This window comes from Coturnix japonica, chromosome 1, assembly GCF_054131305.1.
Source record: "Coturnix japonica strain WE chromosome 1, WE-NBRP24, whole genome shotgun sequence".
Lineage (NCBI taxonomy): Eukaryota > Metazoa > Chordata > Aves > Galliformes > Phasianidae > Coturnix > Coturnix japonica.
This window is the reverse complement of record NC_140663.1, coordinates 76,982,152-77,007,600: the sequence shown is the minus strand read 5'-3', so window position 1 is coordinate 77,007,600 and position 25,449 is coordinate 76,982,152. Positions and strand designations below refer to the sequence as shown.

Here is a 25,449-nt window from a genome sequence, read left to right as displayed (position 1 = left end):
GAGCAGAAGGCACCTAGGACTCCTCAGAGAGATATGATGTCCTATGGACGTTGCCTCATCCTTCCTCTTCAGGAAAGGGAGGAAGAGATAAAATAGGTCCCATGTGGAACCAGTGTACCACACCGGGTGTGCATGTGGAAGAGAAAACTGCTCACACTGAGGTAAAGGACTGAGATGAAAATGCTTGGAGTGCAGATCTGAAGGCAAGAGCAGAGACAAAAAACAGAGACTAGCTGCAGCAAAGCCCTTCTTTGCAGGAACAAGAGGCTTTGCTGACATCTGCCAGCTTCCTGCTGCTTCCTCCCCTGGTGGGCTGTGGTTTCTCCCTCCTGGAAGTGTTTCCATCTTCTCCAATCCCTTCTTATGAGCTGCTTTTCATTTCTGAAATTCATCTCTCTTCCTAACTGCAAGTTTATAGATCTTTCACTGCTTCCTTTATCCCTCAATTTTGTTATTAAAGGAATCTCATAACTGTGATCACTTTTGCAAGCAGCTGCTGAAGAAAAAGAATGGAAATGTGAACAGTGCCTACCCATGTTCTAATGGTGCTAGCAAATATGCCTCAATGAATAAGAGCTGTCCAGCCATCATTAAAGGAAAACAGAACACACAAATGGACAAATTAACACAGACACACTACAGAGTAAAGTGCAGCTCGAGGGACACAAATATCATTATCCACATTTTTCAAAAGCAACAGCAGAGATTAAGAGACTTTAAGCAATAAAAACCCATGAGCAGCAGAGAAGATGGGAAGCCTTTCTAACCTGCAGTTCCATTTAACTAACTGCACTGCCTTCCACACTCACCAGCTGTATTTCCCTAAGCATGCCCCTCAGCATAAACAAATGCATGTTACCTGCATCATCTGAGACATTGTTTCGTTGCCATAGTAGTGCAAAGAACTGTTCCTGTCAGTGAAGTCATATTTGAAGCCTGCCAGGTGGACTTCGTGACAAATGTGAAATGCTAATGTAATGGCAATTAGCCCCGTTGTTGGATGCTTGGGTTTCTAAAACAAAACACAAACAACATGCATACATAAAAAAACAAGTCAGCTTCACATGAATAGCAAAGATAAGAAAAAAGGCAGTCAGTATCAGGGAACTTAGCTCTTCTATGGACCTTTGTCTTTGTATTTGGACTCCCTCCTGCCTCCTAAGGAGTAAAGTGCTACCTGCAGCGATTCCATTTGTCAGGTCAGCACCACATGGGCTTCTCTGGTTTCTAACAAGAGCTGAGCACCTACTGTGGCCTTCCCTTGGTAGAGGAATCAGCAAAGTCTCTCCACCATTCTGCTCAGAAACCTGTTTTCATGAAACTGGTCTGACCTCAACACATTGAAGAACATATATCCTTCATTAACTTTGACTGAATTCTCAGATGCGTCCATATGTTTCTAGATGCTGGAGACCCAGACAAACACAACACATCTCAAATCTTCACACTGCCAAACTAAAGAACACAGATGTTATTGCTGCATTAAGTTGGCTACCTTTCATTTTCTTCAGAGCAGTGAAATTGCTGAGGAACACATACACAATTGTTCTAGCAATAGCTAAAATGATGAGGACTTAAATTAGGCAAGGTTTGTACAATGAAGTGACCTCTTTCATTAGATCACAGATGACAAATTTTAGAGGAAAAAATTCCCAGAAATGGACAAAATGTTGAGGCAGACACAGCTGGCTTGGCTAAAATAACTGAGGCACTGGCTGTCTAAGATGGTGGAATCACCATCCCTGGTGGTGTTCAAGAGCTCTGCAGACGTTGCCCTGAGGGACGTGGTTAGTGGGCATGGCTGGAATGGGCTGACGGTTGGACTACATGATCTTGGAGGTCTTTTCCAACCTTAACGATCCTGTGATTCTTATTATTACTTCTGCAGTACTCCAACAATGTCAGGAATACCGCTAGTTGGAAATCTCAGGAGTATCACCAGCTGCAAACTAACCCTCTTCACCTCTGGTTATTATGTGCACACAGCTCAGAGGAATATACTAATGAAAATCAAAACTGCTTTTAAAATATATTGTCATGCTTTAAGCATGCTCTTTTGTCCAACCAAACCACAGAGAAAACCTTGAGCGTGGCAAAGAAAGAAGCCTTCATCAAGCAAACTGATTTTCTGCGGATTCTGTTAAGCAAAACTGCTGCCACCTCAGTGTTCCTAGCATAGCCAGCAATATCCTGGCTTACAATGACATTTGTTCACATCTGATTTACAGTTGTTTTTTCCTGGCTCAGTTAACACCATCATAGTCGCTAATAGAGAAGAAATGTTGCTGGACAAAGCACAAATGAACAACCAAGGAACAAAATTTTGGCTTAATGGAAAAGGCAGCAACAGCAGGGAAAGTAACAAATGTCTATGGCATCTCTCCCAGGCAGAGGGGGCTGAAGCACAGGACAGAAAAAGGCAGCACCACACAGACATGCTACACAACACGCCTCTGTAAAATGTGAGAACTGAGGACTTGAACAAAGCCATTGCTGCTGCCTGGGATGATAGGCTCCAAAACCCCATGGAGCAAAGAGGATGCGGATGAGGTGGAAAGGGGAACTACATCCTGTCATGGACATACTCTGCTCCAGCTTTGAGCAGGAGAGGAGTAGAAAGCATGCCCTTTTTTAAAGTGACAGAGAAGCCTGCACCTTTGTGTTAGCTCAGGGACATCACGCACATCTGCTTGGCTCACTGACAGCTCACATCAGTCCTACTTTTACTCACACTGATAGGGGAGCAGCACATGAATTGACAGACTAGCTATTTTTTCAACTCAGTTTTTTCATCTCTGAGCATCACCTAAACCCAAGCTAATGTAACATGATCCTGAAATGATATTCTAATGGTGCGCTACAATGAAGAAATAATTACTTCTTTGGTTGCATGCAACTAGAAAGCTCACCTCTTTTTTGGGAAATCTTGTTGGGAAATGAAGCCAATCATAAGCTGTTTTTCTGGTGATGCTGGGATCAAGAATCCTGATTTGATTAGATTTATATATCATGTTCAGAGCTGGTTTCTTCCAAAAGCCTTTAGCACTCTGTAATTGACAAATAAATGCATGTTATTTACTGCTACTTTTTAACAGTTGATTTCATTTTTGTTGCAAAAAAAAGACATTTCCAAGAGGATTGCTTTGTGGTGAAGATTAAACGTGGTTTTGAGAAAGAACAGAGGCATATAAGGGAAAGGGAAACCGAGCAGACAGACTGACAGATCCAGTATGGTCCCTAGCCAGGAGGGCTGAGGGTAAAAGCAAACCAAGTACTTTTCACAGGAGAGGTGCATGGCAAGCTGAGCACAAAAATGCATAAGTAATTAAACTCACAATTTTCTGACCGCCCAGTATCTCCCAAAGCCACTTTAAATCACGTGGTTTGAAGACAATAATAACAACAGTAGTGTTAGGGTCGTAGTGGATTGGATCCGAGAAGATGGATTCTGGGTAGGAAAGGCGAAAAGTCGTCCTTCTCCCAACATCCTCTTCGTACCCTATAACAGGGCCGTTATTCATTCTGGAAAGAACAGAGACACAGAAATGGCAATGACTACTCCAAGCATGCATCCTTACTGTGCAGCAATTGGCACACACAGAAGTCTGAAAGGCAAGCAGCATGCCCAGGTGTGCAAGGCTTTAGTGTTCTGGCATTCACTTATCACATTACATGGCAGATAATCAGTTATCAGGTGCCTCCTGCACTCACCTGCTAATCCAGCAGGATCAAGAACATACGGGAACTCAGCCAAGGCGGTTTAGAGTACAACTGTACGATTACTTATCGTATGTCACTCGAACAAAAGACCTTCTGATTTTGTCTCAAACAAAGCAACTGAAGAAGATCTAAGAGAATACCTGGCTTGGAGAATTACTGACCACTCCATTCAAAGTATTAGATGATTTGAGAGGCAATTGAAGAATGTCTTAATACTCTTCACTATCTACATGGCAGTAGCGTTTATGACTGTATACCTGATACTCATTCATCTTTGTTAATAGCTTTTTCCCCCCCTCTCTTTAAAAAATACCTGCGCAGCTACCATTGCCTTGTAACACAACAGAATAGTAAGCAGTAGGCAGGTGGATAAAGTATCTTTTGCTCTGAGGCACCAAAGAGGCTGTGTTTAACTCTTCATCTTGTAGATTTTGTTTGGTAGCTGCACTGCATATTCTTTGGAGCACTCAGACACCATTCCTCTACACCCTATTCCTGCCAATACGACTGACTGCTCACAATAGGAGGTGTGCTGCTTGGGAGCAAACATTTACAAAACAAGGCATGTAGACAAGGGAACACTTCAAAGTTTTAATCAGAACAAGTTTTAAATATAGAATATAAACATGACTTCTTTGTTTGTTCACAGTAAACAAATAGGTACTGTAATTCCAAAGCAGTTTTGGTTTTAGAAATAACTGCTTTAAAGAGTGTAACACTGGCATATATGGATTCCAATTTTAAGAAGAGTAGCTGCATCTAAGGGGAGCTTTTGATTTGAACATTTAAATCCAAATACTTGAAAATAAGGTCAAAATAATTAATGGGGATCTTCCTTGCATTACTGATAGCAAAGCAACAAAAATGAGATTGAGACAACAGCGAAGCAGAAACTGAAACGGCAGCTCAGAGGTTTTACTGAAAGAGGACACACCATCTGACAGGACAGTTGCTGGCACAGAGACTGATTAGTTACTATCTCCATTTCTATTATAAATTCGCCCATCAGTCTGTTTTCAAATCGCTTGGTGCTTGAATTCCTCCCCCCTTCTTGTCTTTCCTCTCTAAGACTTCCTTTGTTTCCCTGAACCAGAGACCTCTTCTTCTGACCCAGCATCCTCTGGTATACTTCCAGTATGAGACAGTATGTTTGAGAAAAGGGAACAAACATTGATATCATATACTGTAGATGACGAGTGCCTTGAGGTGGACCTCACAGCATTACTTCCAAGTGATGAATGTGCCAGCACAAAGGGAAGACAGGCACGGTGTGGAAGGTAAGAGGTAGGGCTGGACTCTAAAGCTACTGACTTTATATATATATATTTTTAAATATATACATGTAGAAAAAGAATGAAAAATAAATGCCATTTACCTTATTATCACATCATATGAGTCAATTTTCCCCCCTAACGTCTTATTTCGAAGTACTCCTCCATTACCGACCACAACACACCGTCGACAGGCAACACTGTGAAACAAACAGAACATTGATAGGCACAACACCTCATGTTTCAATACTGTGATGAATATACTTGTCTCACGAGCATGTAGCTGACTTGTTTATCTGTGCTGTATCTTGGACACTCCTGGTCTCCTACACAGGGGCCTCAGTCCTGTTTCACACACTAAATATTTCAGAGTGTTGCTGCATTATTTCAGGGGCTACAAAAGGCAGGTAGTGGCTGCTCCTCTGTAAAAGAGAATTTACATGCTGTTTTCTAGTGGCTTACTGAACGCACAACCAGATTGCAATGTGGGTGCCATTCAGTAAACCATCTCCCACAACACTTGAGATTTTTCTCTCTGGGATACATGCGTGGAAAACTCCCTCAAATGCTGATGTTCCTGCCACAGCTTTAGAGACCTCCAAGGAAAGCTACAGTGGGAAGATTTAGGTTCACAATTTACCTTACAAACCTCCAAACTGAAAGGGTAAAATAAACCTTAGCCCAATGACTCATGATGGGCTCTTCACACGTTGAATTTGTTCCATCCACTGATGAAGTGTCATCTAAACATGTTTAAATGTGCTAAACTTGTTTAAAGTGCATGTAACAGGGATGTGCTTGAAAAAAAGACATCTTTTTATATCACTAAATTCAAATCAGGCACTATTGTAGGCATACAAAACACTGAGCTAAAAAATAGATTTTATGATACATCCATCCTCTTGAATTTAATGCATATTCACAGCTAGAAAGCATATGTAAAAGTTAAGTAAATTATAATGCTAAACTAATGAAATTGAAGTCTAACAGTAAAATTTTCCAAGGAGTTGTCCTGTACCTTCTAATGGTACCTTTTGCCCTCTATTGCATATTTCAAATACTAGCAGAAGGTGTGCTCTGCTTGCAAAAGGTTTTTTTTGACAGGCTTGATCTTGTTTCACTTGGGAAATCTTGATAGCACGTTTGCAGTCCTAAACACCAGGTATCAATTCCTATGGTTCTTTGAGCAAGAAAAAGGCTTTGCGTCATTTCCTACTGCCAGGGATCACAATACGAAGCAATAAAGAATACTGTAACCTGTGTCAAATGCTCAGTATATCACGTTATGCAGACTCCTCAGTCCAACTTATTTTCTCAGCTGAGGAAAGTACTGTTAAACAGCAATGAAAACAGATGGTCCCAGACCAGGCTGACCCACGCTCAATGGACAGTGGACTTCCCTACAATTTTTCTTTACAGAATTGTAAACACAGTTAAGCTGCACTGCATACAAGCTAAGGAAAATCAACTAGATGCAAAACCAATGCTGCAAACCTAAAGCTTATTGAAAACGTCAAAGGAAAATAAACACCTGTGGTTGAAATAGCCACACTTCAAAAGAAATGCTGAGGTGGCAGGCTCTCACTTGCTGCTCCTAGGACCACATCTGCAGAGGAAGCTGCCTCTAATTAAATATGTATATACATGTACTACATGTATATTTTATATTCATCTTTGATCAGACTGTTAAAGATCTCTAAATCACTACACACACATCCAACAAAATCCAGCATTGCTAAATACAGCTCTGAGAATGAAACGATACCAGAAAAAGCTGTCCTACTTTTCTCTAGTTTCCTAAACAGTTTAGGAGATTTCAAGTGCTCACAAAATGAAAGATATTTCCAGCTAATGCCACAATTTCACATGACCTGACACCTCTGAAACCAGAGGTACAGAACCTCTTGCACCCTCATGTCCTCAGTATGTCCATTCCCTCTACTACCACAAAGTCATTCCCTCTACCCCAGGACTGCTTCATAGCTTGTTCATTTCCAAATTATTTTTTTCAATCTACTTACATTTCATCTGCATGCTTTCTCAGGATATACTTGCAATGCACGTAGATGAACTAGCGCAATGATTACAGTAGGAGGAAGGGAGCAGAAGTTACCTTATAGCTTTGTAACTTGCAACTAAAGCACAGAGCTCAATGCGAGCAATGCAAGACCCTAGGGCACAATGAAGCAGCAGCAAAGAGAAATGGGAAGGAAAAAGGAAAACCACACAAAACCCATAATCTAAGTGATTAAGGTGAAATGAGGGAAAGATGAAAAAAACACATCTTGCTTTTCTGTCATTTACAGAATGTCTCAAAAACACTGCATTTCAATCATCTGGGCTGCAGCTGGGTAACTGTGATGTACAAACCTCACAGGTTGCAAACCCAAATAGGTGACTCCTATTCTTCTGACCATGGCCCGCAGACAAGAAGTTACTTGAAGCTGCACTTCTTGTTCTGTTCTCTGTAGCTGAATTTTAAATTATTCCTTAGGCTAAGTACCTTCCTACTTTTGACCAAAGTAACACTTTAAGAAGCTCCTTTGCTATATCCATCCTACCTACAATGTAGGCTTCCCAGATTTCAGATGACACCTATTGAAATAATGTCTTTCACTCTGGTGTAAGAGCAAGCAGCTCTTCAGTTTGTTCACTCTGCACTGTGCAGTTGTGATGCAGCCCAGCATTCAGAGCAAAGAGGTAAAATAAAATGGGACTTCAGAGTTGGGCAAGTGCTCTCAGGTCAAATCCATTTGCCTCTTCTTACTGAGAGATGCAGACCACATCTTGATAGTGGCTTTTTAATAACTGAAACACTACTCAGACAGAGAAACAGACTGAAATGTGGCATTTGAAAAGCTTTCAGACCTCAGCACCCTCAGTAACATAAATACTGTAAAAAAAAAATGTTATTGGCTGCCTTCAAATAACTGATCATGCATCTAGCATTGGTTTTGTGAATTTCTGAAACTGATACCACAGTCAAAAAGCAGGTGAAATACTCACGACTTGTACACATCGTTGTGGAGTCAGAGACAAACCCAAATTAGAAAAATCTCAGTGCCCAGGAAGATAAAGGCAGCCAACTCAAACAGGAAGTTTGGCAAGAACAGACTATTTCTGAATTAGCTTCTCCTTTTAGCTGCCTCCCCTAAGTGTTTGAGTGCCTCCAGTTGCAATGATAGGCCTACATCTGCAGTAACAGAGTCCACTGATAAACAGGTGATGAAACTGTTTATTTTAGAGACCAGATACACTTGATGCATATGTGTAAATGTTAAGACCAATGAAAACAGAACATAACTGTATAAGAAACCTGTTATGAAATAGATGTTAAAAGAATGTAGCAAGCCTGGACTACATTCAAAGATACTTGACTTAAACTGACTTCTGTTTATTGCAGATTACAGAAGTGAACTACTGATTTTCAGCAATTTGTTACTTCCAGATATTTTACCCATCTCATTTCTTAAAGTTTTTTGTATTTTCATTAAAAATAATAATAATGTTCATCTTTTCTCCACAAGCACTAATACTTAAGAAAAAGAAAAGGATTAAAATCTCAGCTATAGCAACGTCTTGGGTGACTAAGGGATTACATGTAAGTGTACACATGGATCCTGATACAAATGGCACAGTAACTGATCTCTAACACCAAAACGTAATTCCTAAAACAAACACTCGAGCCCCTTTATTCACACTGCATACAAGAGCCTCTTAACATAAAGGTCAGGCATGAATTTGCATATTTTGGTTATGTGGTGAAGAAACATTTTCCTAGCCCCATAGGAGAAAACTACTGTTCAGTGTCAATGGAGCCTTTAAAGTGAAAATAAAAACTCCATCCTCAGCATTCCTGTTTTTCTGGAAAGAAAAAAAAACAAAACAAAAAAAAAAAAAAACCAATGACAACAAAAATATATTGACCTCAGCTGCTTTAGCATACACCCACAGCAGCCTATTGAGGAATGCAAATCATTTCCTTTGAGGTTGTTTTTGGTAAAAGGAGGATGCAGAGGTCACATCTTGTTGACTCAGTATTGTGTAAGTGTATTCCTAAGAATTTATTGCTGATAAACTTGAAAAGTGCTCACTGAATACTTGCGAAAAAAATGGGTGGAGCACGTGTTTGGAAGGTGTTCTGAGGATATACTGTTAGCATGGAAAAACCTTCCCCAGCAGGCTTCTCTACTGAAGACAATGATACTCTTAATTCCAAACAGCTTTGCAAAACTAGACCTTTAAAGTAAGATTTTGAACTAAGATTAAAAAACTGCACTGATCAGAAAAAAAAATCCTTTTGTATGAAACTGTGGTTTTACTGATCACAGAACCACAGACTCACCAAGGTTGGAAGAAAAGACCTACAAGACCATCCAGTCCAACCATCCACCCATCATTAATAGTTCTCACTAAACCATGTTCCTCAACACAACGTCCAAATGTTCCTCGAACACCTCCATGGTCAGTGACTCCACCACCTCCCTGGGCAGCCCATTCCACTGCCTGACCACTCTTTCAAAGAAGAAGCTGCCCCATCCCTGAAAGTGTTCAAGGTCAAGTTGTATGGGTTGCTGGTCAGCCCAATGTAGTGGTTAGCAACTCTGTCCACAGCAGGGAGGGGCTGGAACTAGATAATCTTCCAGGCTCTTTCCAGCTCAAGTCATTCTATGCTTTGCTTGACTGTAAGTCTAAAAAATCATTTGCGTCACTTGGTAAATATATGATTTTAGTCAACTTGCCAACCCTATCACCCTACTTCAAAAAAAAAAAAAAAAAAAAAAAAAAAAAAGGAAAGAAAAGAAAAGAAAAGAAAAGAAAAAAAGAAAAACCAAACCAACACAAGAAAACACACACATACACAGAAAAGACAGCATTCAAAAAAGAACCAAACAAAAGAAACCTAGGAGAAGTGGCTTCTATCCAAGATTCAAACAAGACAAACTAACAAACAGAACATGAGTTATCAAGGGCACACTCCACTCTGTGCCAGGCTCCCAAACTGCCAGGAAAGATCTTTCCTGGCTGCATAAAGTCTCCTTCGGGAATACAATGAAGTCATTTATGGGAAAAGGAAGCTGAACATACATATGAGTAAGTGTTTGCACCACGACAGCAGATGGGAATTTGGGTAAGATTTCTTGTTTAGAAATGGTCAATCTCCAGTCTTCTGAAAATATTTAAGTTATACAAAGATGGTAGAAGTAATCCACTTTCACCAGTGATGACTTCAAAAGAGATTATATGCAATTTATAAGGGTTTAAGTTTCACTTTTTTGAGTATAGAAAGACTAGAGAAAGCTGGAACTAGGTTCAGATAGCAAGATCCTAAAGCACTTAGGAAAAAAAGATCCAGAATTTCAAGCTCCCTCATCGGAAAAAAAATATTTCTTTATGTTGATACTATAACTGTTTAAAATTGAACTTATTTAAACCTTGGAATCATTTATGTACTACTCAGACACTGTAGGTTAGATTCACATCGTACCTAACTTAAGCAAATTCAGGATAACGTCACTGACACTTTTCAGACAAATACCAAATATTGAAAATGTAAGGAACAGAACCAGTAGAAAAAGAACATCTCACCTGTCGCCTTTGTTGAACAGTCCACAGTGTTGCAGCTTTGAAAGGGCTAAACGAAAAAATTGTTCTAGAAAGCAAACACAGAGAAGATTTGAATTAAAATATTCAGTGCTTTGCAGTAAAAAAGTATGTCAACATGACTATAAGTCTTTTCAGACACAATAGTTTTTATGCATTATTCAAAAGAACTCAAAAATAAAACCTCTTCAAAAATTCACATTTATCAGAGCTGCTCACTTAGAAGTTTTCCTGACTCCACACTCCACTGCTGGAAAATGGCATAGGATTTGCACCCAAAACAACTCTGGTTACAAGTAAGCAAGCATTGGAAGGGATTTCATGATCTTTTTTATTCTTCCCATCTTCAGCTGAAACAGATGCAGCCTCGACCGCTCAGCTAAGGACAGGAACTGTAGTACACATTTTGGGAGAAGACATCAAACCAGTCTGTACTCACTAAGAAATATGGGCAGAAGTCCCTAACAAAACACCAGCTAATTATCATCAGCATTCCAGCCCACCTACCAAGAAAAGGAAGTTGAATAAACTCCACCCTCCCTCACTCCCACCTTTTTGAAGCTTCTCTGACAAGAGGGAGAACTCTCTTCCCTGCAGCACTTCCTTTGTTAAGAGACAGAAGTTGTGAGGTCAGAGAAATGAAGCAAAACCATTAGATGATGTAGGTGCCCCAAAATCACTAACATCACTGAGAAGGAAACACCAGGCCTGCAGACTGAGATGGCCTTATGTGACACATAGGTGTTTCCATTAAAAAAATAAATAAAAAAATACAACTACACAGGGAACACAAACCTGCTCTCTTTATTCCATAAGGTAGCTCGAACTTATCACTTCCATGGAACTCTGCCACTCTGATAAAATCACTGGCACACAGGAACGGGTATATTTTGTCAACACTAGTGAAGAGAAAAAAACAACATGTTTCAAAAAGCCACATGGTGTATTTGAATAATCCTGCAGTTGCTTTTAAATATACTTTCTTACCCTACTTGAAAAATATAAGTATTGTCAAGTTTTAAACAAAAACTCATGATTACCGGGAAAGAAAAAAAGTGACAGGAAAGGAGAAGGTATTATGATGAAAAATTCTGTTGGGAGTGAGATAAAAGGCCCTCTCTGCTAGTATAAGTTACATAAATTCATTAAAATTCTGTGCAGTGAAAGAGCTCACACTGTGAAACAGAATATTTGATAGAAACTGTAACCCATTAAGACAATGAGTTACTGCTGATATAAAAAGTAAATAATCATGCTGAGGAAAAAAGCAATAGAGACAGCAAGAAAAACATGAAAGTCATTATTATATACTACAGAAATACCATCTCACCAACATCTGCCTCTTACAGCGTGGGCCAACATAATAACAAAATAGGAGGCATCACTTTTAGAGCAGTCCCCATAATTAACTTGAAAATATTATCTCAACTAAGCTGGTTTCTTCAGGGGAAGTGCACCCATTTCAAATAAAGGTCATGTTATGGCTGCATTGACATTATTAAGTAGTTGGGGGCAAGAGGAGTAGATCCACACAGCAAAAAGGTAAGTAGTTTCCATTTTGGTTTGGACTAACACTAGGAGGGTCCACCCACAGAAGGTACATTCCTGAAGTGCACCTTGTGACATAGCACTGTCTGAACAGAGATCATTCCATCTGTGCCACAACTGCTCTGCAATGGGAAGCATAGTACATGGGAATCACAAGATATCCCTCAAAAAACACAGCCTGCAGACTGGAACAGGAAGGCATCAAGATGTATGCAAGAACAAGAACAGGTCACTTCTTCAAAAGGCAATAGCCACAGCTGAGGGTTATTTTACAGCAGGGAAGGGACTCTATTATTCTATCTGCTAAATACCAAACCAAATGAATGAATCAATCCAAATCCTGCCACATGCTACCATGCCCTCAGATTCACCTCAAAGTTAAGTCAACTTGAGCTCATCAAACTGGCTGACTTTTCAATGATCCTGCATATGAGGTCTTAAAAAACGTATTAAAATGTAAACACAAGTATGCAGCTACAGGGAGAAAAACAGAGTGCTGCCACAGCCAGCATATGACTTGCTGCTCCATTAAGAGTATTAATAGCCGTATACACATGCCTCCCTTTAACAGTCTCACAAATCAAGTGCTTCATTCTTTAAGTTCCACATAGTCAGAAAGTATGCGATAATAAAAACAACGAAAACTACTCTACATACCAAAAACTGTGCTACAGGTTAACCAAGCAGATCAACTAACTTTGAGACATTATGCACTAAATGGCCATCCTAAATTGGTAACTTGTCTTGCTGTTCAAAAGCAGCTGGTAAGCTTAGCCATAATAAATAATTTACCTACAGCAAAGGGATTCTTAATTCTAGTTCTTCAAGCACTGGTTCTGGTTTTCAATAAATAATTTGTCCAGGTTAGACACCCCTTGAACACCCTCAGGCTATTACAAAGTGCACAGACCAGATCTTCAGCTCACAGAAGCTATTCCTGCAAAGGAGCTATGGAAATATCCAAGATATTCAGTTCATGCTCTGAACCTCCCTCCAGAAGAGGGGGAGTGTGCATTTCCAGGTCCTTCCCTGCTTCTTTGATCAGGAGCTGATCTACTCTGTTGTGTACCCGTCATCAAGGAACGCAGTAGTCAAGGAACTTTGGACAGTCTCTCTAAGCAAAGCAACTAACCGAGACCCACAGACTAAGGGAAAGCAAGCCTCGAGGAGGAAAAAGCTCAAGATCTTTGAATGTTCTTTGATTCAGTGCTATTAGTACTTTTAAAGTCCTACAAGAAAAAAGAAAAAAAAGTAATAATGGCATCTTTTAAGAGTCCTTTGGCCAGGACTTGATCTAAACATTTTCCCAAGCTTTTCTCAGGCCACACTCAATGCTTGCTCAGATAAAACACAAAGTCAAAGCCAACAATATGCCTTGTCTGCTTCTGCTCCTGCAGCACTTCTTTGATCTTTAAGACGCACTTCCAATAACATAAACTACCGGTATTTCCTCACAGACATCTTGGATGCACTTCTGTGATCAGACATCTCCTATGTTTTGGGTTTTGTTTCTCTTTTTTTGTTTGGGGGGGAAAAACAATCCTATTTCATTAAAGACTGAATGAATTTGTTGCACATTTCATTCTCCTCTCTTTGGGGGAAAGAAAAATAAAAAGAGATTTCCAAAATTTCTTTGGCTCCTGATTGCTAAAGAAGTGCTTAGCTGCCAAAAAAATCTTTATCTTAATTCAAGGCTCTTCACAGCAAAGTAACTGAGCTTTAGCCTAGGATGCAAAGGTTTCTTCAGTGAGAAAAGCATGAGCGGGGTGGAAGAAATAAGGGCTCATCTTTTGATCAAGAAAGTAGTTCCTCCGTTACTAACTACAATACATGAATTGATATTTATTTACGCAATATATACAAGAGCAAATTGAGTTATTTGTGCTGTATCCTCTCTGATGCTGAATAATGACAATCTAAAGCATTTGTGTTGCTATAGCCAGAAAAAAAAACCGAAAACGAATACAAACTCAGAAGATGTACTTACAAAAATCAAAATGTGAAATAGTCCAGAACAAATAAATAACAAATATTTCTACCTAAGTCAGTATGACCTTTCCATCTCTCTACTCCTTTTCTCACAGAGTACTCACTCCAGTAAAGATTCAAACGCTGGTTTCAGAAGGCAAGTTTCTAGTGCATTCCTTCTCTCCACAGCTGTAGGTGGCAGCCTACAAGAGAAGAATTTCAGAGAAATAAGAAGAGTAATAGGTAGTGGCAACAAGGTAGGGAAACTTGGACAACCAGAACTAACAAGCTGATTACTGAGTTAGCACTGTGCAGATGGGAAAACTTGGCCTTTGCTGGTACCACAAAGATGGGTCCTCCTGATGCTTTTATAGCACAGTGGTGGTGCTCCAAGGGCCCACAGCCTCCCTTGCTAGGCAGCACCTAAAGTAGCCACAAGCAGAGGTTAGATCTCAGACCTACCTGGAGAGGAGCAGCAGCACACCTCAGCTGAATCATCCCTGCAGCCTACAAGATTGTATCAGCACTCCTCAGAGAGGAGAGAGGAACCACACAGGGTGCTTCAAGGAAAACTAAATTAAACGAAGATAATTCATTCCCTCATAATGAGACTAGAAAGCCAAGACTTATATTTCTAGACATTCCCAGCTCAGTGCTTTAGCTTGTTTAAGAAGAATATGAAGCCCAGAAGAGAGGGTAAAGTTCAGTGAGAGCAAAGCCTGCATCTGGGTTGCATTAGGAAAAGAAGGATGAAAATACCACATTAGAGCCACAAGTCATACAGACCATTAAGGTTAATTGCTTTCAGTAACCTCAGGTTGCTATGTGAATACTGACACTGAGAAAGTATCCTGTGAAATGGATCAGCTAGTCAGCTCATTGCTTTCCAGCACCAACCTCACAGACAGCATTTTGCAAGATAGCTTCAGAGCTAACGGAGCCCTTCTTCCAAGTTTTAGCTCAGGCTCTCATTAGTCTCATAAACCTAGTTGCAGGAATTTACCAGCACGGGATTTGCTTATACAAGCAACTCCATATCACACAAATGAACTACACCTCTGATTTCCTAAAATTAAACACATACGTTGCCCTCACAGCTGTAATTTTAACTCATATTTGACTTTGAATTGTGTAAGTTTGAAGCTGTAAACAAACATCCTTTCAACAATTCTCTGCTTTCCACAGATAGCCACAGTTAAGTGGCCATAAATATTAAACAAACACTGGAAATATGAGCAAATTCCTTTGAGCAACGTGATCTACCTGTAGAAGTTCCTGGTCATTGCAGAGGAGTTGGACTAGTTGACCATTAAAGGTGCCTCCCTACTCAAAACGATTCTAGGATCCTTTCTTCCAGACATGCTACAATTACGTTCATAACACTCCACAGGCACAAATATACAAAGACCAGTTGAACTGAGGCTATGGAATTTAGACTCACTCCCTCCCACCTGCCCAAAAACCAAAAGGAAAGACAGCAACAACATAAAAGCAAAAACAAGACCATGCACAAAAAACACTCAGCTGCTGAACTTACTGGGTAACTCCACTAGCCTCACTGGAAGAAGGACCCCTCACAGAAGAAGTCTGTCCATAAAAGCTAATCCTGCAAAAGGGGAAATGGTGCAACACTGAGGTTTGCTATATACAGAAACCACAACAGAGAGCCATTCGTATCAACTGTATGCTCTAAGAGAGACAAACACAAGTAAGCCAAACACTACTGTTAAAAGCCACCACGATAGTCTTCATAACACAAACACAACTGTCAGCCCTGGTTACACCAGTGCAAACTCCAATGGAAACAACTTCTGTGTAGGTCCCAGGCCACCTGTCCTCTGCCCCCTGGAGACAGCAAGGGCTCGCCTTCCAGAATTTTGCCCATGTGACCTGGTAAGCTTCAGTTTTGCAAGAAGGTGCTCACTCCACATGTAGGTATTCATTCTCGTGTGTGGGGCAGTTCACTCCCTCATTTATTTAAGGTAGCAAGCTAACACTAAACATACAAGGCAGGAGCGGACACAATGCAGACACATGGCACACAGATAAGACCTTTCTCATCACAGGAGCACCTATTTTCATGGAACTCAGAGTGGCTTCCTATCTTTGAGGACTTTAACTCTAGATTCACATTGTTTGCTAGGCTTAAAAATGACATGAGGGAGAGGGTGACAGGACAGAACAATCACATCCATTCCTTCATTGCACCCACAAGAAAGCAAAACCAAAAACAAAGTACACGTAACAGAAAAAAAACAGAAAAACACGTAACGCCCACAGTAATCATACTTTCTATCTATTATTCACAGACAACTGTTCAGTAACACAGCAACTAACAGCCATGTATCTCATACAGCCATGACGGTATTTGCACTACAAGTGAACAAAGTGTCACCATACCAGTAGAAGTTATTTCTCCACAGATTTCCATGCAGTATACCATACATAACAGCAGCAGCCAGGATGAAAAACAGAAGAATTCGTTTCATGACTGATAGACCTGAAATAAGAAAGAAAACAAGATATTTAAATCCAAGTTAAAATATCAAAATGAACTTTCATGAAACATCTTGCAACTATGGAAAGAAACTACTATTATTACAGCCATGCTCCATCACCATAAATTTCACAGGGGACCACTGCAATTTGATTTTTCAAACTGAGTCCCAGTGACATTAGTTGAATGCTGCTCTGCATCTAAGACACACACTTAGTCTGCACAGTGACACAAATACTGAGGAAGGCTCACTTTAGGTTCTCTGTGAAGACTGTGTAGAAAGACAGGCTCTTCCAAAGGTGTGTCAGAGACGGAGCTCCACTTTGCCCACTGGCATCCCAAAAGAATCAGCCTCATGGGACAGAAAGATAGTCTTTGCAGGTACCTTTTCTATTCTTCCTGCTTACCCCACCCACTGTCTTTTTCATAATTACACAGCCAAACCAGCACGCACACTCTGCAGGATACAGATAGGCTGACGCAGATAAATCTGCCACAAATTGCTGCTGGCTTCTCAAGGAGTACTGAATATTCTTAACATCCGGTTTTGGTCATTTAAAGCTGCAACAAGGCTGCCTGCTCATTCTCCAGCTCCTGACACAGGCCAGGCTTCACTGCTTCATGAAAGAAGAATGCAACATTTATGCATAGTACAAGCAAAAAAGGAGAGAAGTTAGGACCCAATCAGCATAAAGCACTTAGGAACTGGTAAGTTTGGGAGCAACAGCAGAGAAAGTGTTTGCTTTTCAAGTCAAGTTTTCACCTCATTGCACAGATTAGCAAAACAAAACCAGAGAAATACCAGAAGCTTGTGCTCCTACAGACACGCAGGGGAAAAGTTCTGCATTGCTCACATCTTAACAGACTGAGCTGCCCTTTCAGGAGCTATGAATGAATCGTTGTAGCTTAACCCTCTTGAAAGTCCAAAATAGACATTCTGGCCACAAATTACTGTGGAAATTTACTTGAGAGCTACATCCTTCTATTATTTTGACCTCTCCCCCTGTCACAGTAAGGGAAAGCAGGTTCAGAGCACACAATGTGTAAACACCTACTTGTCCACTTATGTTATTTTAAAGCAGAGGTAACAAATAGCTCTCCAACAGCAGCAAGCCATATCCAAACAACCATACTGCTGTGTTATCCAAAAACAAACCCTTTGGCTTTCTGATGTGGATTTCAGGGGCAATTTTTTTATTATTATTTTTTAATTCCGTATTCCTTCATAGAATATTTAGAGCTGCTGCTATTTTAAGCTTGCACTTAAGAGCATGAAGACAACAAAACCCGAGGTATAAACAATCAAAGCGATTTATAGCAATACGTTTAATAGTTAAAAAGCAAACTACTGCCACTCACAGATTCCACCCTGAAGAAACACCTATCAGTGACCCATTTGTCGCAGTGAGTGCAGAAAGCCAACAACTCCCTTATTATTTCTTTTTATTTCTATATCCTTTGCAGAGATTGAATTGTAGGGTCAGGGACAAGGTTTTATGACAGCATCCTCCAGTAACAAAGTCATACAGTGAGCAAGCTATAATGTATCAAACTCAAGTATACTCCCTAGGGCGCTCCTGCTCTCTTCTGGATGGAAAACCATAGGAGGCAGCTATTATCATTTCAACCTTTTTAGTCAAGTCTCATTAACTGAATCAAATAGCTCATTTACTTGGAAAACATACTGTTCTGCTATATTGTTTGGTGGGTATTTTTCCATATAATTGTTGGTATCCTTGTGTATTCCTACTCTGCAAATAATTGCTAAAATATACCACTAAGGTAGAAATCAACAGTTTGCATTTTACCCCCTAATTCAATCAGTTCAATGGATTGTATCACCGATTTCACCTACTTCAGTGCAAACTGATAAAGCTCCATTAACAGAGAACCTTGCTGACAGGTGAGATGAAGTTGCATGTAACAAAGACAAGGCAAAGCTACCCAGTAAAGGACCACTCAGCATCAAAAATATTGTTCTCATCAGTATTATTTGCAGAAGGAAAAACAAATTCTCCTGCAAAGTATTTACAAAGATATTGATAGAGTCTGCAAAGCATTAGTGAAAATAAGAAGTCATCACAGTTCTTCAAACAAGATCATAAGGAATCTGTAACAACTTTCAGCGTCTTATGTAGGACATTCATTCTGGCACATGCACACAAACATAGTATCATTAAGGGTGTTTCTAACTCAGCTCTTAGGAACACAGAATGGTCTTTAATTACATAAGTGCCTCCTCACCATCCCATCCCCCCATGCCTGGCTTCACTCAGGGTTCTGAGGAGACAGCTCTGTAATCAAGGAAACCCTTTTTTAAGTGAAGACTTTCTTAAACTGGTTGAGTAAATAGAAACATTGCCTTATTTGCTGAAGAAATTATGAGTTTATTTTTAAATAGTGACAGTGTTTTCCCTTCCCCTTTTTAAAATAGATGACTGTTAGAGAAAGTTAGTCAAGGAAAAATAAACTTATATGACACACATATTGCACTAGAAAATTCCCATACTGAGAGATGCAAGAAAATAGGGAACTGGAAAGATATGCTTTGGTTGTAAAATGCAGTCTTGTTCCAGCTTACTTATTACAAAACTAGACATCTAGATTTAAGTACATCTATATAATTGACAGAGCTCATGGTGCCCTTAGGTCAAGGTTGACCACGGTTAAGTAAAGCAAGAAGGACAAATCCTTTTCTTCCACTTGGCACAGGCAGGGAACCAACATCCTTGCCAGAAGTGCAACCTTATTTACACTAGTATTTAATCTGCTACTTCAGTAAGCACTGTCTGACCGGAGCCAGTATTTCATAATCTTACGTATAGTTGCATGTGCAGTTGATGTAGGTACCATCCTGTTGGACTGTAGGGTAAGGACAATCATGCAGGCAGCTACATCTGATTGATCAGACAACCACAGGATCACATTATAATCACCTTCCTTCATAACCCCTATAAAGACTTCTTTTTGTTTTCATGCTTAATACTAAACTGTTAGCAATATAAAATGCTGGAAGCTTTGCCATCCATCCCAGTTATTTTACCAAGGGCCCTAGGGGATTAGTAAAGTAAACCATTAACAAATATTTAACTAAAAAAATGGTTGCTACTGAATTAAGTACTATTCATCTTAAAACAGTCTTTGCTCCATACCCAGTCTTGTGACAGTTTAACTTTATGCTGCTGCAATTAACTGACAGCATGAAAATCTCAGTTCACTCAGGCCTCACATTCCTACCCTTGTAGCTGTGGGGGAGGAAGGGCAGCAAGCTTCAAAACATACATTGAGTGGACCTCGCAATTTAAAGTGACCGTAGGGGAAACAAGAAAAAGAAAGAAGTACTTGTGATTGCCAGCCCTGCAGTACTGTTACCTTTTTGTCAGTACTTACAGGTGATGAAACAGCCCCACAGCAGAACGATAAACAAGCCACCGTTCTCACATGATCATTTCTCTCAAGTTAAGCTGCCAAAACGTGGGCATACTATGACACATCTATGTATTTCTGCTGCTACATCTATACACTATTCACCATTTACTCTTCCAGCACTTGCCTTTAGCATCTGCAGCATCGTTTATTATTTCCCTTATTTTCCATGAAATGCCATAACAGACAATAAAATAGCACTGCAGTAGTCTTAAAGGTACTAGACTAACTCAGACACCTCAGTATCTTCTTCCACAGCATCCCAATTACTTTGGGAAGAGATAGTGATCTCCCACAGAAAGGAGGGATTCTGAAGCTTCCTGTAAAACTTTACATTTTCCAACAACAGCAGAAGATCTGGAAAGAAGTAGCAAATTCGTCTCTTCTCTAAGGACTCAGCTGCAGGCAGTGGTGTCCGGTAGATTCAGTAGCACAGAAGTAGTAACATTTCATAGATTCAGCAGTTCAGTAGATTTAGTCAACCTTTGCTTTTTACCAGCTACTACAGGCTGAAACACAGCCTCTGCTGACTTTACCTGGGAGAGGTGCAGACTGGAGCTGTACCCACCTTGGACCTTCTTTATGGTTGCACAGTGCTTAAGGACAGCATGCGAGAGCTCGTAGATTGGCTTAAGTGCTTGCCTCCCGCTCTTTCATTATCCCACGAATGGTGGGCCCTACTCTGTACTATAAGGGACAGCAGCAAGTTCATCATTTGATTTCATTTTTGTCTTTTAACTGCAGACATAAGTACTTTTGTTCTTCATCAAAGCATGCCTGCCAGCTGGATCAAACAACAGGGAACAGCAACTTCAGCTGTATCTTTCATAGTTAAGTGCCATTTCAGTTTGCTTCTCTTCAGAATCTTCAAGATTTCTGCATCACTTTTGTTCTTACGTGATTCTCCAGTCCCACTTACATGCCAGCCACGTTTCCCAAGCAAGCATATCCTTCAGCTAAAATGTGTTGATAAGGAATTCAGGTCCAGTCAAAACATCTATTGTATTCTCACCCAGCAATCTTCATTGACTTATGTGGGACAGCTGGTGGAAGAGAGAGAGGTTGGCTTCCTTCCAGAAGTCTCAGGCAGTCAGTCCTTTCTTCCAGGTAGGTCCAGGAAAGGGCATAGTTCATGGACACAGAAGACAACACAGGAGCCACACCCTGCCCAAACCATCATCTCCAGCCTCTCTCACTCAATTAATCCCCACTAGCACCTTCAAATACAAGAAAGCAGGCATGGTGGCATGATTCAGCCAAACACAAACCCTTGTTCATTCCAGACAAGACCTGTAACTCATGATTTTACAGCCTCTCTTTGTCTCACATGCAAGAGACACAAGCCATAAGTTATGTTATCAACAGGAAAAATTCAGCAAAATGCTCCAAAGGCACGCATGACCCGATTCACTCTTGGACTTATCACTAAGGCCCAGGCTCTTGCTCCTCCCTCCTGTTTCTCCACAATCTTTTCAGTGACATCAGCTCTTGTCTACTCCTCTTCCATCCGCCTGGGCACTTAGCAGCATTCTTAGATGCCCTGCAGCAGCCATAGGAACAGAAACAACAAAAAGGAACAGGACAGAGAACAAAAAAGGTTGCGTTCACTCTTTGGATGGTTTCTTGGAGAAGAAGACGACACAAGTATAAGACTGAGGTCAGTTATTACAAGTGTGGGGGCTTTTTAGACCCTCTCAGGCTGCTGTGATCCTGTGCTCAGAGGTACCACAGCAATTAGTGATGCATGTTGGTTCACAGACGTATCACTTTGGGGTCTAACTATGTTGAATTCACTGCCACTGAGACCAAGTACCTGCTCTGCAGATGAAAAACAGCAGTGCAAAGCATAAGCCAGAGTATCCTGCCAGAAAACCCTTATGTATGAAACACAACAGAACACAGGCATCAGCTACCACTGAATGTGCCCTTAAATAGTAACACCATTTGGTGCAATGACTCCATTACAAGCTAATTAGCCCTGCTAAGTGATAGAAAACGTTACCTCCAGCTTGAGACTACAGTGGGGTTGGTAGGTGACCCTTGACGTCTGACACCTTTGCCGAATCCTGCACTTTGGCCACAACAACCCCAGGCAGTGCTATAGGCTTGGGGCAGAGTGGCTGGAGGATTGTGTGGAGGAAACGGACCTGGGGGTACTGATTGATGCTCGGCTGAACATGAGCTGACAGTGTGCCCGGGTGGCCAAGAAGGCCAATGGCATCCTGGCTTGCATCAAAAACAGTGTTCCTAGCAGGAACAGGGAGGTAATTGTACCCCTGTACTCGGTATTGGTGCGGCCGCACCTCAAATACTGTGCCCAGTTTTGGGCCCCTCTGTGCAAGAAAGACATTGAGGCCCTGGAACGTGTTCAGAAGAGGGCTACAAAGCTGGTGAGGGGTCTGGAGCACAGGTCTTACGAGGAGTGGCTGAGGGAGCTGGGATTGTTCAGCCTGGAGAAGAGGAGGCTCAGGGGAGACCTTATTGCTCTCTATAACTTCCTGAAGGGAGGTTGTAGTGAGCTGGGGGTTGGCCTCTTCTCTCATGTAGACAGTGATAGAACTAGAGGGAATGGTTTCAAGCTGCAGCAGGGGAGATTCCAAGCTGGACATTAGGAAATTTTACTTCTCGGACAGGGTAGTCAGGCATTGGAATGCACTGCCCAGGGAGGTGGTGGAGTCACCGACCATGGGAGTGTTCAAGAAATGTTTGGATGTTGTGTTGAGGGATATGATTTAACTGGGAAGTATTGGTGATGGTTGGACTGGATGATCTTCTAGGTCTTTTCCAACCTTGATAATTCTGTGATTCTGTGATCTGAGCTAATATTTTTACTCAGTTCACACAGGTCAGCATAGATCCATGTCTGTAGCACAGTGTAGATGCAATCAAAGCTGAAAGCATTAAAGAGCCAGCTGGTTTGCTGTTTTCAAATTATTTTATCCCATCTGAGAAAGAAAACAATATTCCATAATGTTCTAAAATGGCTTAGGGTTCATTCCAATAAGTAACATATCTTCCGCAGCACAGCTGAATATCGCTAACGTGGATCTCCCCAGGGCTGCCTTTTAACCCCAAATCCAACCAGTGGCTTTGGAGGAGAGGAAGAGAAACAGTTACTCCCGGACTCTCATCTAATTGGTACTAAGTATCATATATTTTCAAGACCTGGCCTATAGTCACAATCAAGAATAAGACCAAGTCCATTGTCCCAGCTTCTTTGCCTATGTTTATTCCTCTAGATGAGGACTAGCAGGACAAGCCTAGTTTCTGCAAGAAAAAATACACATAAGCTGGAATCAGACTTTCATACACTTTGCCAGTCCTGCTTCTCCACAGGCCTTTCTCCAAAACTTCTCTTCCTGTGCATCTGAACACTGACAAGTGTGCCCAGCAGCAATAGAGCTCCAGTGCAGCACAAAAACCTCTGAGTTCTGTCCAAAGCTAACCTATAGCCTATGCAAAGTCCAAAGCACATATAAGCTGAGCAGAGATAGCTCTGCTTCCTCAACTCTCAAAGCTTCAATCTAAGCAAATGCTATAAATCCAGTTCTAAGTACAACAAATAGGAAAATAACAATAAAACACACATAAGGCAACACAGTCTTGATGGAAAGATCATAGAAAGGCCTAGGGTTGAAAAGGAACTTAAAGATGATCCAGTTCCAACCCCTCTGCCACAACCCAAACCACCAGATCAGGCTGCCCAGGGCCTGAACACATCCAGGGGCGAGGCATTCGCAGTTTATCCTCTTTTAGTTTAAAGCCATTCCCCTTGTCCTATCACTAATAGGCTCTAAAATGATTTCCCCAGCTCTGTTGTACTCTCCTGGATTCAATACCTAAAGCTTTAGCCAGCCTTCAGATGGACTCCTATTTATATATCACACATTCTAGTTGTCAATGTGTACCCAACAGAACAAAACACAAAGGGAATGGGAGGTCTGAGGCCATGCAGACTCCTCCCACACTCTGCGGGGCCAACACGTCTCCTTCTCAGCCCATGTTTTCCCTTTTTCTTCAGATCTTCTTCCAGAAAGACTGGAATACAAACAAGTCTAGCAACATGTACTCGGGGCTGGAGTTCAAGTCCTTTTCTCCACATACCTCAACATGCAAAACTGAAAAGGTTTCTGTTGCTTAGGACCTGAAGATATAAAGCATGATAGTTTTGGCTAGTTTTGCCTCTCCAGGTCCTCAAAAGTGAACAAACAGACAAAAGAAAACATGCATATACTACACACTGCTTGAGAAAACAGAAATCAATTAACAGAGACAAACCCCACCACAGCATCACTTGCTTGTTCACAGCCAGTGGTGTTGGCTCAGAAGTGCCTGCAGAATCAGAAGCTCAAGGTCAAGCAAATAGTCCTTTGGTTACCCAGATAAGAAAGGTGGGGAGGGGTAGAAGGAAAAAAAAAAAAAAAAAAAGAAAAAAGAAAAAAAGAAAAGAAAAGAAACTGGAAATAGCCAAATTAGGCAGGTCTCAAGATGGTTCAGTTACAAACCATATCAGATCACCAGATTATCCCCAGAGGCCATGATCTATTTAGACAGAGAAGGAACAGTCAGAGAATTCTACCATCTGTATGATAAATGCACATTCACCTGTCTTCTAACAATACCTAGAATGTTCAAAACACCCAGCTGAGGTTGATTTGGAGCTAGGGACGTAATCTCAGCTCTCTCAAAAGCAACTGGGAATCATGCAACTGAATCTACCAGTTTGTGGAGATTACCTTTTACAGATTTGCATGGAATAAATAGGCAAGCAAATAGGTGCGAGCATGCTTGTGCTAGCATACAAAGTGGAAGTTTCACCTTCACCAAAATAATGCACAAAACATACATGCAGTCATAGCCCCAGGGAAACTGGTCACTGTTTTTCACCACTCAGCTTTCAGTCTAGCCTCAGCTGCTTAAAAATAACAATATCAGCAAACACCATGCATACCCCCACCACCAAAAGCTGGCTTTTGGGAATGGTATTTACCCCCAACAGCAGACCTGGCACGTCAGTCTGCCGTGGTGCATGTGTGCCAATGGAGAGCTCAGAGAACGTAGAAGCAGGAATGTAGCAAAACAAGTCAGTGAAAAGCATAATGCTAAGTTAATTGAGGGAGTAGGGGAATGGAGGCAAGTGGTAGCACTCACCCTGCACTGCTGGCAGGTCTTAGAAGCTTCCCATAGCAGTGATCCTTCCTGGTTAGAAGTAAGGAAGCTTTGGGACACCAACAGTTTCAGCAGCTTCTTTGATAACAAGAATGCCTGACATTTCCAGTACTCTCAGTTCAGCACTACAATGAATACATTAACATTGCCTCTGGGTCACAAGTGTTAACCAGAAGACTCCCTTTAGCTGCTAACTACTAAAAACTAAATCCAAAGAGACACTGTGAAATTGGAGAAGTTCAAATA

The 25,449-nt window shown here is 41.0% G+C and overlaps 1 protein-coding gene across 34 annotated transcripts in view; it reads right to left on the bottom strand.

The window, feature by feature from the left end:
- ST3GAL6 (ST3 beta-galactoside alpha-2,3-sialyltransferase 6) overlaps positions 1-25,449 on the bottom strand; it is a 68,579-nt gene that overhangs the window by 2,812 nt on the left and 40,318 nt on the right. For 9 of the 34 annotated variants that reach the window (XM_085525606.1, XM_085525611.1, XM_085525599.1 and 6 more), the window contains 9 exons: positions 16,512-16,611; positions 15,649-15,717; positions 14,237-14,314; positions 11,391-11,494; positions 10,581-10,644; positions 5,096-5,191; positions 3,336-3,522; positions 2,910-3,047; positions 860-1,012 (listed from right to left, as the gene is read on the bottom strand). In XM_085525606.1, the coding sequence (XP_085381732.1) occupies positions 860-1,012; positions 2,910-3,047; positions 3,336-3,522; positions 5,096-5,191; positions 10,581-10,644; positions 11,391-11,494; positions 14,237-14,314; positions 15,649-15,717; positions 16,512-16,600 (978 nt within the window). In that variant the 5' untranslated portion in view covers positions 16,601-16,611. Of the gene's footprint in view, positions 1-859; positions 1,013-2,909; positions 3,048-3,335; positions 3,523-5,095; positions 5,192-8,690; positions 8,856-10,580; positions 10,645-11,390; positions 11,495-14,182; positions 14,315-14,397; positions 14,535-15,648; positions 15,718-16,511; positions 16,612-16,860; positions 17,010-25,449 lie in introns of those variants that run through there. The other 25 variants (XM_085525639.1, XM_015876678.3, XM_015876610.3 and 22 more) reach the window with 11 other exon arrangements.